The sequence below is a fragment of the Lepisma saccharinum genome, chromosome 21, assembly GCF_977018435.1.
Source record: "Lepisma saccharinum chromosome 21, izLepSacc3.1, whole genome shotgun sequence".
Taxonomy (NCBI): Eukaryota; Metazoa; Arthropoda; class Insecta; order Zygentoma; family Lepismatidae; genus Lepisma; species Lepisma saccharinum.
Window position 1 is genome coordinate 5,368,375 of NC_139249.1, and position 11,963 is coordinate 5,380,337.

General features: G+C 37.1%; 1 protein-coding gene across 3 annotated transcripts in view; it reads right to left on the reverse strand.

Moving 5' to 3' along the window:
* Chi (LIM domain-binding protein 2 Chi) overlaps positions 1-11,577 on the reverse strand; it is a 96,468-nt gene extending 84,891 nt beyond the window's left edge. For 2 of the 3 annotated variants that reach the window (XM_083143080.1, XM_083143078.1), the window contains exons 1-2: positions 11,143-11,576; positions 3,098-3,812 (exon numbers count right to left, since the gene is read on the reverse strand). In XM_083143080.1, coding sequence (XP_082999206.1) covers positions 3,098-3,812; positions 11,143-11,218 — 791 coding nt within the window. In that variant the 5' untranslated portion in view covers positions 11,219-11,576. Of the gene's footprint in view, positions 1-3,097; positions 3,813-11,142 lie in introns of all 3 variants that reach the window. The other variant, XM_083143079.1, reaches the window with a different exon arrangement.
* Positions 11,578-11,963: the final 386 nt, after the last annotated feature.

Sequence of the window (11,963 nt, forward strand, 5' to 3'; positions counted from 1 at the left end):
CAAAATTATGTTATGGATTTGAAGCACTAAGGAAGTTATTTGCTATTATTTCTTGCCCGACAAATTCTGCTGATACACATCCTGGGCAACAGGAAGTACATTCTTGAACTGCCAGAATTGTACAGTGCTGCATTTCTCAGTGTAGCAAAACATTCCGTTACAAAGTAAAAAATAACGGAAAATGGCCATTTCACTTTTATAGTGTTTTCTTCGAAAATTATTATTACTGAAAAAAATCCAACCTAGTAATTTGTATTTGTGCCTGTTGATATGCACCTGTTACACACAGTGACATAGTGAAAACATGTGGGGTTTTATTGTTGGCTATCCAAATTATTCCGTGCATAATACACACCACAGTTTTTGGGGGCGAAAATTCTGTAAAAAAGTGTTCATTATACATGAGTAAATACGGTTATTTATATTAAAAGTTTGCTAATATTCTTCAGCAGTTACTTCAACAAAACCAAATTTCATCATGAAAATTCAATTTTGTGGGTTTCAATTCCAGATATAGGCACGACTCTATCATAGATTGATCGATTCAAGTTAAAATTGTGGGAGTGTCAGCACTTAGGTTATCTGAACCTGTCACATTATATGGGGTCCAGCCGTTTACCGTAGCTAAAATTCAACTAAAGTATCCTTACATAGTTGAAGCTGAAGATGTAAAGGGGCACTTAACACGTAAATGGATAAAACACAATCCTACATACTATTATATTGGCCGTAGGTCCAGGCATTTGCCTCAAAGACTTGGAATAACTTGGTAGAGAACCACGTGCTCGTCACGGAACACTTCTCTCTACACTCATTTTCGAGTGAGTTATTCAATATTTTTACTGCCCCTACAGTGGTGTACTGTCGGTGGCGAGTGTGACCATTCCCAGATGACCTGTGACAAACTGGACGTAATGGAGACAACTTGATCATAGAAGCCAGTACAAAGAAAAAATAACAAAAACCGAATTTCATTTCCACAGTTTCAATTCAATAACTGGATTCAGTTTTGATACGAGCAGGCCGTTTCCAAGAGTCAATTTCACATATTTTAAATTTAGTGATAACAGCAATACAATCAGATTCAATTTATGAAGCAAAAAAAAATCTTAAAAGTGGACACATAATTGCTGGAGCAACATACATTTAAAGTAGTTGGTTAGCATACCAGATTTCAAACAAATGACAGGTCTGTCTTGGATTCAAGCCTCACCACCGGCAAAATGAAATTTGTTTGCCTGAGGACAAGAGAAGTGCTCTCTCTAAATGTAGTGTTAGAACATTTAAAAATATATACGCAACAGGCACTGAATAAGACCAATGTATGCTATTAAACATGTTACCCTATAGTTTCTACATGACACGTACATTACGCGTAAAATATGTATAAAACATAAAGTACGTACAATCTAGAATCAAACATAAAAAATAAAAGAAAACATGATTTTTTATGGTTTTGTTATGTAAGGCTGTTGGCACTGGTAGAAAAAAAAAGGCTTTAAAAAAACTTTCCTTCCGAATTCGTATGTGATCTTATATTGGAATTTTACAAACTGCATTTTTACATTCACATCACAATTAGCCTATGCAAGTGTATAATATGCATGAAAGAGGAATTCAAAGCTGTTACTAAAACCTTGAAATCCAATCCAAATAAATCGTCATTAATCGATATGTTATAAAGACAAGTACTAGTGCAAGATGTACATATCAATAGGTTTCTCATTTTTTTTAAATATGTAAAATAACAGTTCTATTTTAAAAAACCTGTTAGTGAGGGGGAGGGCGTGAGGTGGCTATATAAACAATCTTAAGAAAATAATGATTGTGTGGTGAAATATATAAGAAAATTAAAGTTTAATTCCCGGAGCCAATAATTCACGCATAATTCCTGGTGAGTACCCACCCTGGTAAAAAAACGTAAATTATCTTGCCAACCCTGGTTGTAGGTAATAAAGTGAAGTAAACAAGTTGATGGAATTAACCAAAGAAAGATATCAAAATGTTTATTTCTCAATTTTTCATTAATTAACCTTTCCTTTTTGTATTATTCCTCCATTACTGTTCAATACTATGTTGAATTTACAAGGGAAAAAACTGTAATCTCAAACTTTCCATTTAGTTCTTCATCACAAGAAGTTCTTTAAAAATTATGTTTGTTGGTTGATTTAGTGTTTAAGACTACTTTATGCACAGTAAGGCTAAAAGGGACTGGACCTACAGTTTAAAGTGGGATCCGAACCAATATGTGCTTCCGCCAGGTATTGATTACAAGGCAACGATGCAACCACTGCACTATTAAGGAGGCTCTTTAAAATTATGTGTCTAGCCAACACAACGTAAATGTTAGTGTTAGGTAATAACCAAATGTATTAGCTCTCCACTGCTTCTTAGCATTCTATTCTTAAATATCTCAGTATTTCCAATGCCTCATGAGATATGGGTGAAAATGGAAACCATGATAAAAAATGTTTATACTGACATCTACACAGTATAATTGAAATAAGATTCTCATTTCCAATTTAGTGCACACTGATATTTCTTTTCATAACACATCAAATCCTGTTGTAAGTAGATATTTGCTTCTTTTGTGATGGTTCCCAAGATTAAATCTGTTAAAATGACCCTCCCCTTTTTACCCAACCCAATCCTGGCATGTGAAAAGTTCCTTACTTGACAATGTTTCAACAACAATGACGATGATGATGACCCCAATAGAGGAATGCAGAAAAGCATCTTGAGTTTCGCCAATGAGGATGGAATGCAAAAATGGGTATCCTGTTATGATAATTTTCTCTCTATGTATCAACACTGAAAAATTGTGCAAGAAATAGCACTTCTCACGAAAACAAAGTTGTTTCAGAAAACAAATTATTATTTTTTTAATAGCCAATACTATTTACTTTCCGAATATGCAGAACTGTGTACATCAGAGGAAGTGTTGTCATTCTAAATTTAGGTGAAAATCACATAGGTCAGGGATAATTTGGTGATAAAACTGAATGAAATGACATAAAATGAGGAAAGGGGATATGAGTATACAAGGTAAAATACATCATCACAATAGACACTCATTGTACACATGCTAGATACTTACCCCTGATCAAGTCTATCCACAGGATGCCCAGGAATCTGTCCTGGCATGATAGCGTGAACGGCTCCAGGCATCGGGCCTGGTATGTGAGGGCCTGGCGGTCCTCCTGCAGGGTGTCCAAAAGGTGAGCTGCCTGGGATTCCAAACGACGGACCAGTAAAGGGTTGCCCCGACGAAGTGAAGTGCGGCGGGTGACCTCCGCCCCCTGGGAATGAAGGCCCTGTAGTAGGAGTGCTGCCGACGAAGAGAGGCCCCGAAGAGCCGGGTCTGTTGAACTGTGGCCCGCTCACCGATGGAGAACTGTAAGGGACAGACGTGGGCCCGTTGTACAGAGGACCCGAGGAAGGAGGAAGAAAACCTGAGGAACTTACGACGGGGGGCCCGCTGAAGGAGTTAGGCCCCGATCCGGGACCAGGAGTGGAAGAACCGGAAGGAGCCGGGGAAGGAGTGTACTGAGGAGGACACGTGGGAGTACCAGCACCTGCAGGAGGCCCTGAGTATGGTTGGCTAGAAGGAGAATTGCCTGCTGGTCCCTGGAAGGGGGAAGGACCAGAGAAAGAAGGGGGCCCTGAAAAGTTCTGAGGTCCTTGGCTAGATGGCGACGAGAAGTTGCTTGAGCCTGGGGGTTCCGAGCCCGACGGGGGTCCCTTCCAGGTGCCGGCCGGGTCCTCCAGGGTGGTAGGCAGCGTGGGTCCCGGGACTACACGACGATTACAGCCTGAAAACATTGAAATAATTAGATTAAGTTGGAAACTTATCATATATTTCTCTATATATAATAAATTGATTGCCTAACTCTATAATTAGTACATTTTTTAACAATTCCTTGAGAATACTGATAATTATATTACACACTAAACTTCATGGTGTATGAATATTAACTTTACAAGCATTGATTAAAATATATAAATTTTACAAAATGAAACTGAAAAAAGAAACATATTGATATATAGAGGGTGATTCTTATAGAACCGGCCTGATGAATTTGTTAATAATGCTGCAGGTGATGCATGCATCAGATCACAATTACGACATAACAATCCATGGGCTGTGCTGAATTGAATGGTGTGCAGTAGATCTGACAGGTGGCAGCACATATGCTGCAAGGTTAAAGGAAACATAGTGATGCACGTACGAACGTGTTTGCAGGGTCCAGGCATCAGGCCTACCAGCCCGAACTTTTTCTTGTGGGGTTAACTGAAGGACAGGGTGTATGCAAACGGCGTTATGTTACAAACTGTAAAGGACAACATTTCGGCTGAAATCAGGAACATTACCGGAGGAACACTGCAGTGAGTTACGGCGAATATGCAAACATGGCCTTCTTGAAAATGGCAACATTTTCAACACATGTTCTGATCACAATGAACAATCAACAGCACACTCCAAAGTATGCCATGTATAAATTACGTTAATATCTGTACGGTATATTTCATATTACAGCTCATTTTGTCGGGTCGGTTCTATAAGAATCACTCTGTATTATTGAAGACTACTACAAGACTATAAAATAAGTTTTAAGGTTTTCCTGGTGACGAATGATGAACAGATTCTCCCGGGACATCAACCAAGTGAATTCTTGAAAGGTTTCCAAGCTTTCAAGAGTTAACATCACTCTCATCTTCAGGGTAGAACGCCATGCTCATCTTATATTCTGAAAATGAGAGTGACGTTAACTCTCGAAAGCTTAGAAACCTTGCCAGAACTCAAACTGGTTTGATAGCCCAAGATAATCTGTTCATCCCACTATTACATGCATTTTCTATTTCATTTCCTAACAGTGTTCACATGAGCACACACCACTAACAACCATTTATATATAAATTATAACAGGTAAAAAACTTGAAAATACATCTTGTTACTAGGTTAGTAAGCTTCATTGTCTATGGGGTAATCAAGCTGTGAAGAGAATACTCTAATTATAAGAAACTCAATCTATGTGGAGTTATTTGCATCATCAAACAGTGACAACAGGTAACTTATAAGAGTATCAAGTAGAACCTCATTTGTCATGTATCAACTTTGGACGGTACAAAAAGGGGGATATGTTAGCTATTTTAGGATCTTGAGTTACTTTGAACTCAGATTTAAGCTATTAAAAAATGACCAATAAAGTTACATATATTTAAATGTGAACTTGAATTTTTCATAAATGACAAAAGTGTCAAGGTACTTGAATAATTCAATACAACTGGGTGCTTAGTGGTTGGTTTTAACTAGTGAGGTTAAGAAAAAAAAAAAAAAAGCAATGAATGCTATTGTATATATACATATATATAATCTACAGAAAAGTGCTAATTGTATAAGAATTCCACTCAAATTGACCTAATAAACTTCAACTGCAATAATTTTATGTCTGTCAGATAGATTGTTCTGCAATGGGCAATAACAAAGTAACTGGATTGAGAGAAAATAAGTTTCATTTTCCGCGCAGCTTTCTTTTCTTTTCCTTATTCGATAAAAATAAAAAAAATAAACTGAAAAACTTGCCTCAGGGCATTTATAAACATATATAAATTCAATGGGATTTAGATTAATGACAGTTGCAAATTTTCACGTCTACGGAAAAAAAATCACGTAGAATTCACACATAATTCCCGCAGCCAATAATTCACGCATAATTCCCGGTGAATAGTCACCCTGTATTATATATAATTAATACATAATAAATATATACAAATAAGAATTTTTGCCGTAAAGCAGGTCAAATTTTCAGAATATACCACTGGAAGAGAATGCCTGTGGTCAACTTGCGAACAAAAGTGGACAATCATTTGTTTACTCCTCTCAGTTTCCATAATTGAAAATATTCCCCTTTGCTTGTGTCCAAGTGGATACATGTTGCCATCTTTATAACTTATCTCCTTTACTTGGTTGTCAAAAATTCATTATGTGTGTGTGATCTTGCTGTGGACGTTTTTTCCCCTTCATGGAGATACAAACATCTGGCACCGAATAAAGGTGATGATAATGATGATGTGTTGAGGGCTGCACATTTTAGCAACACAGAAAGCAATTGACAGTTCATCTGTAAACCCTTTGCTCCCTTAGGGTTGAAAATACGACAGCAAAGCCATAGGATTTTCTTTTTTTGTAAGGTGTCATCTCCCTCTCTCGCTATTATTGTAGATGAGCTGAGGATTTTCTACTGTTTTGCTGGTTTTGTGTGTACATCAGGGTTGCTATGATTTTCTGATTATAAAATTCCCAGACATTTACAGTCCAAAAATGAAATTTTTCCAGACATGTTTATTATCATGATTTTTGCTATTGAACTTGTGTGTTTCAATTAAAATATAATCTGTTAATTATTATCAATATTCACTTTCACGACCTTTTTTTAGCAATTTTTATTCTGTTCACACAAGAACTCGTTAAAATTCAAAGAGTAAAATTACAATCTGAATCAAACGAATTGGGTGCTACAATCCCGTGCATCTAGCCTTCAGGCTAAGGTAACAGAGGTACATTACTTCACCATTAACAGATCTCCACAATATAAAAACAACAGAAAAAAGTTAAAACCACACACAATATTTCACTTTCTGGCGGATTTATAGTGTTGTAGAAAATGCTGCTTTTTTGCTTCCATTTATAAGCACACAGCATATGGAGAATTTTTTGTTGAATTCTATACGAAATAAAACAATAACCTCATCTTCACCAACCTTTCCGATAATTATGATCATATTGTCAATGTACTTTAGTTATCAATCAGATATTTGGACTACAAGTTCTACTTTGATACTCTTTTTATATCTAGTATTATAAAAGTGGAAATTTATTACATAAATTCGAAGGAACCATAATTTTGCACAAGACTGAGAACAAAAGAAACAAGTTTCTCAACTGAATCTTTTTTGGGAGTGGAATCACAAGAACCAAATCCAGAATTGGAAGTGAACTGTTCATTTTGCAACTTTTTCTCTTGCAGACTCCAAAATGCACGTAAATTCACATTTTCCCGATATTTCCCTGGGAAGCCAAATTCACTGACATTTCCCTGTTTTCCAGATGTGTAGCAACCCTGGTACATGCATGATATAAAGTAGGACTAAGCTGATACCGATACTCTGACTGATTTCAACCGATTCCAATACTTGGATAATTTCAGTTTAAAATAACAAAGGCTAGTTACTGAGTCATAACTCATCACATCACATTCAACTGATGACATTAAAGAGCTCCCAAATGATTCTCGTGTAGCATTAAAGCACTTTAAACCCTTCACACCCTTTGTACATGATCATGTACATCACTTCTATTATTTTTTTATGCGTGATGGCGAATGTTTCAGCATTTGATTCTGTTTCCGCATAATTTTGTACATTTCGTCTGCAGAGAAATCGCTAAGCTACTGCCACCTGGTATCACCGACACAAAATATAGAGTAAATAGCAATGAAGGTGGGAATAGCTGACGACATTGAAGGTAAGTATCCTACATTTTGTTTCACTGCGAGGTAGATTTAATTAGATCATGTACATGCCAAAAAAGTACGGATATGTTTTCAGAAAAAATAAATGTTTTTGTAACCGGAACACCTCTTATAGCTATATTTCAGCAATTTTTTTTCATTAAAAAAAAAATCAGGTCTGAAGGGGTTAAAATATCATGTGACATTTTACATGAACTTCTTTCCAAAACAAAGAAGAAGAAATTTTTGAAACGCTGCAAGCCTTTTCCAAAGTGTTGAAGTTACACCGAAAAATCAGTGGATTATAAGTTTCCCTGCTTCAATTTCATATAAACAACATTCTTGTCATTTGGATTAATGTGGCAAGGGAGAAAAATTACTTTAAAAATATAGAGTCGCTGCAGTGTCTATATCGGCCAGCAGTCACACAAAAGACTTACACAGAAGGGTATAGCACAAGAAGAAATCCCACAACCCTCCCTTCCACAACGACATTCATCCCTTTTCTAAGGAATCAGCCTAGAATGAAAATAATGCAGGTTTTGAAAACATCCACGTTCTTACCCTATGAGTTTGAGAGCAAGAAATGGCAATGAAAGGTTTCTTATATTTTCACATAGCATTGACCATCAGGCAGTTACATGCTTACGTCACATTTGGGTGCAGCACTATAAATTTAGTCCTGCCTTTGATCTTGTCATCTGCTTCCCAGGAGGGTGCAGCATTTCTCGGAAATCTACATGGAATTCACAGGACTCCAACCTGTTACAAGGAAGGCAGAACGAACCTGTGAAAAGGACAAATCTTGACAAAAGAGTTGTTTTTCTTGGCTGTTCATCTAGCCATTCAAGATCGTTGGTACCGGCTCAGTCCTACTATAAAACATATCTTTACGGCACTACCCAGTTAATGTCTGCTTGGAAGCAGAACTTTAGCACCAATGGTGATAGAATTTGCAGTGAATCATCACCTTACTACTGCCAACTCCCTATATTCCAACCACCACTGCATGGGCACAATAAGACACGGCAAAGGTGTTGTAGGATGTCCAAAACTAAATTAAAGTACCTAGTGCTGTTAACAGTTAACATGGCAGCTGGTAAAGTTGTGTTTCCATGAGAAACGAACCTTGCATAGGTAGGGTGCGAAATCACTGCAGATTGGTGGGGGGAAAGAAGCACGCACGCACGCACGCACACACACACACACACATATATATATGCCATTATATGTATATTAAATTAAATATGTACCAATTAATAAATACTCAAGTTATATTATAAAATATATAATATATTAAATCAATTTTCTTTCATTCAAAATTTGATTGCAAATTGAAGATTTTAATGCATCTACTACTAATGATATGAACAATGATTTGCTTGACTGAGGAGGGAAGGGGAAAAATTAAGACTTTAAGAAGATAATAGTTTCCTATTGTAATATAATTAAGCCTTGTTTCCATATTAAAAACACTAAGTAGCTGACCAAGGCAGTTTATTAAGTTTCCTAGGTAAAATTCCTATTTATAACTGTTTTATTCTTGAATCACTGCTTCCTTTTCTGACTATATATGTGCAGTTATTTATTAATTATAATAATTACAAAAATTACTATCATTAACAAAAAATAATAACCAATTATTGCGTGAGTGTGTCACATATATTTTATCATTCACTAAAACTCACAAAATCCATATTTTTTATTAATGCTTTTTTGTTTGTAGAGGTGTAGTTGTTTTTTAAATATCATAATTACAATAATTACCAACCAATTGTACACTGTCAGCCGTGTGAGTGTACAAAGCAGCTACTGAGAAGGACTTCGAAGAAGTGTAGAATTCTTCAAAATAATTAGGCATGTTATTGAACGGCTAGTTGAAATTGTGGAGAAGAAAAGTATGAACTCTTAATAAAAAAATGGAAGCAAATTTATAATGTAATTTGTAAAATTAAAAGCGAAATATCCCACACATGAAAACATCCTTAGATTTTAAAAATATCTCCGTGCTTGTGGAATGATCATAACCCCCCCATGCACTCCGAAGCTGGGCGAATTGTTTAATTTGCTACTACCTAGCCTGGCTCCCGTTTCAAATCCCCTAATTGCTTCGCCAGTATTTACCTACTCCCATTCTCGTAGTTAATTTAGCGGCTGAAATAATGTGCGACGTAAAAGACTACAATTAAAAAAAGAAAAATCTGGTACCGAATCTGGATACACAGGCTGTCAAATAAGTAAATGGTTATACTCGTCAGATCTTGCACCCCCCCAAAAAAAATAAAAAGAATGAAACATTATTGTTGCATATCTGCAATTGTTAACGTATGAAAATCGGATAAGCTAAAAATGTCGCTTATTACAATATTTTACATTTGACTTGCATCGTCGTATAAAACAAGCAATCCATAGTATATTTAATGGCGAAACTTGTCAAAGTTTAAGTTCATTTTATGCACAGATAGACTAATCGGAACTAGACCTACATTTTTTAAAAGTGAAATCCGAACTACTATGTACTTCCACCGGATATCGAACAGAGAGCCCTTGTTTTATATATAATGAAAAAAGTGCACATATATGTCATACGTCAAATATTACGGAGCATGCTCTCAATTCGTTCGCCAGACCCCCGTCGCATTTGACACCGCTGGGTTGATAGCGAAGGGCTGTGCACCCACTCCTATCATTCGAAATATATTTGAAACATAAAATCCCTACCAACTCGGTAATATAAAATGTGAACTTACTATTGCATGACTGACAATAAGTAAGGGCAAATGACATGAAGCACTTAATTCCTTCATTCCGATTTTTTTTTTTTTACAACAAATTACTTTATAAATAAGGAACTCAAAATGGATGCCAACCTTTATCCATTTCTATGTAAATTTGAAATAAATGTTACGTAGAATTAATTTTACCGTTTAACTGTATTGGAAACTTTGCGCAAACAAGAATTTTGCCACTTGTTACATTTGACATTATACACGTCATATAATGATTATGAAACACTTGCATTTCAATTTAGCTTCATTACAAAGTTTTCTTTTAAAAACTAATTACATACCTGAAAATTAGTGCAAAATAAGTTTAACCCATCTCTGTTCCTGATATGTATATAATATACACGTCAAAACTTCAAATTACGAACACTATTGTCACGTATTTTCCATTTCTACTGTCAGTATTTGGCACATTACGTCCCTAGAACTGCAATAACATTTCACATATTATCATTAAATTAATTAGTAGTCCGTCCTTTCATATAAAGTACTTCTTTCAAAATATCGCCTCTAAACAGAAACTACGAAACGCCCTCGGTCTTTCACCTGGGTCCGTTCCCGTGACGTCATAAGCAGTTCAGCGTACTCTGAACTGTACGTCACGGTCGTGGCTCGCCAAGTTTCACCTGTTCTCGTTGTAAACATTGAATAACCTTCCCAATCTACACCGGTGAACAAATCACGAATCACTGCCGAACTACGTGGCTACCCTAACGGCTTATTCACGTCGCCAGCACTCCCCCAAACATCGCGATCCCGACCGATCACATGGCCCGAAATGCCGGCTGTCACACACACACAAAAAAGAGACGAAGACGCTTTTGCTTCGATTTGTAAATACTTACTTGCTGTTGCCTTTTGCTGCTCTTCGCCAAGTCGCTGTGAACGCACAGGTTCCGCCGCGGAGCCGTACTCTACCATAAGGAAGTAAAAAAAATGGAGCTCGTAGCGATTCCACCGGAGTAGGCCTACTTAAGCCTCAACTTGGGAAAAAGTTTTCGTCAAGGGGGGAAAAATGTCTTCACATGGCTGCACCACTTTTCACGGCCACCTTTCCCCCGAGGTGTCGGCTGGGTCAGCCGACTTTTTTCTTGGGATTCTTGCGAAAGTTTTCTCGTACTCCAACCGCTGCCATTTTTCCGTAGGAAGCGCCGAGGCCATTGTCTCACGGAGTGATTTTTTCCCGGACGAGCTGCTCCATCGTGGAGAGAGTGTCACCCTAAAAATCAATAAAGTCGTCCCGCAACACTACACGGTTATCATTACTCGCCGGCACAATGTAATTGAACGGCGACGCTTCCCTAAATCTCGGCGGGGGCCACTCAGAGAGCGTCTGCTACTTTTCTTCCTTCCAGCATTTGATTCCCCGAGCAGTCCTCCCCTCAGCTTTCTTCCAGAATATTTTGAAGCGGCATCGCGACAGAAACATTCTGTTTCCATGCGCGTGCTTGCCAAAGGAGCGAAGTAAAACTTGAACCTTAAATTTGATCTTACCTGTATCTAAGAAATGTGTCACAAGTTATACCGATAATTTCACGGCTGATGATATTAAGCCATCCAAAAACCGTGTGATATACCGATAAACACACCATAGGGTTAATCTTGTAAGGTTAATGGCTGAAACTTTAATCACAACAAATAAACATCACATTCCATTTGCTTGTGT